Source organism: Pyrgilauda ruficollis, unplaced genomic scaffold (assembly GCF_017590135.1).
Source record: "Pyrgilauda ruficollis isolate IOZ18807 unplaced genomic scaffold, ASM1759013v1 scaffold15920, whole genome shotgun sequence".
NCBI lineage: Eukaryota > Metazoa > Chordata > Aves > Passeriformes > Passeridae > Pyrgilauda > Pyrgilauda ruficollis.
Window position 1 is genome coordinate 1 of NW_024514677.1, and position 383 is coordinate 383.

At 73.6% G+C, this 383-nt stretch overlaps 1 protein-coding gene across 1 annotated transcript; it reads right to left on the reverse strand.

Annotated features, from left to right (window-relative positions):
* Positions 1 to 4: 4 nt before the first annotated feature.
* LOC121350590 (sorting nexin-18-like) lies at positions 5 to 379 on the reverse strand (the record flags this gene model as incomplete). The annotated part of the gene is made up of 1 exon (XM_041462026.1): positions 5 to 379. A coding segment is annotated over one exon (375 nt), but the record flags the coding sequence as incomplete, so codon positions are not given.
* Between the last annotated feature and the right edge of the window lie 4 nt (positions 380 to 383).

The window sequence follows — 383 nt, forward strand, 5'->3', positions numbered from 1 at the left end:
AGGGGTTCTCTTGCCACTCAGGGCCCCTGGGGCCCAGCACTACGCACAGCTTGTCCCCGTCCTTCACGAAGCCCGACGCCTCGCCCAGCACGAAGGCCTCTCCGCCGGACTTGACGAAGGTGGAGAAGCGATTGAGATTGCGGCTCACCGTGGCCGAGCTCTTGGCGGCGCCGCCGCCGCCGGGGGGGTGCGGGTGTCCCGGTGGGTGCCCCGCGCCGCGGGGGCCCAGGGACGGCTCGGAGCGGGTGGACAGGCGGTACCGGCCCGAGGCGCCGCCGCCCGCCGCCTCGTAGTCGGGGTAGGAACTGCCCAGGGCGCCCGGCTCGTCGGCCACCGTGGAGCTGTCGTCCCAGTCGTCGTCCCAGTCGTCATCGCTGCCCTGG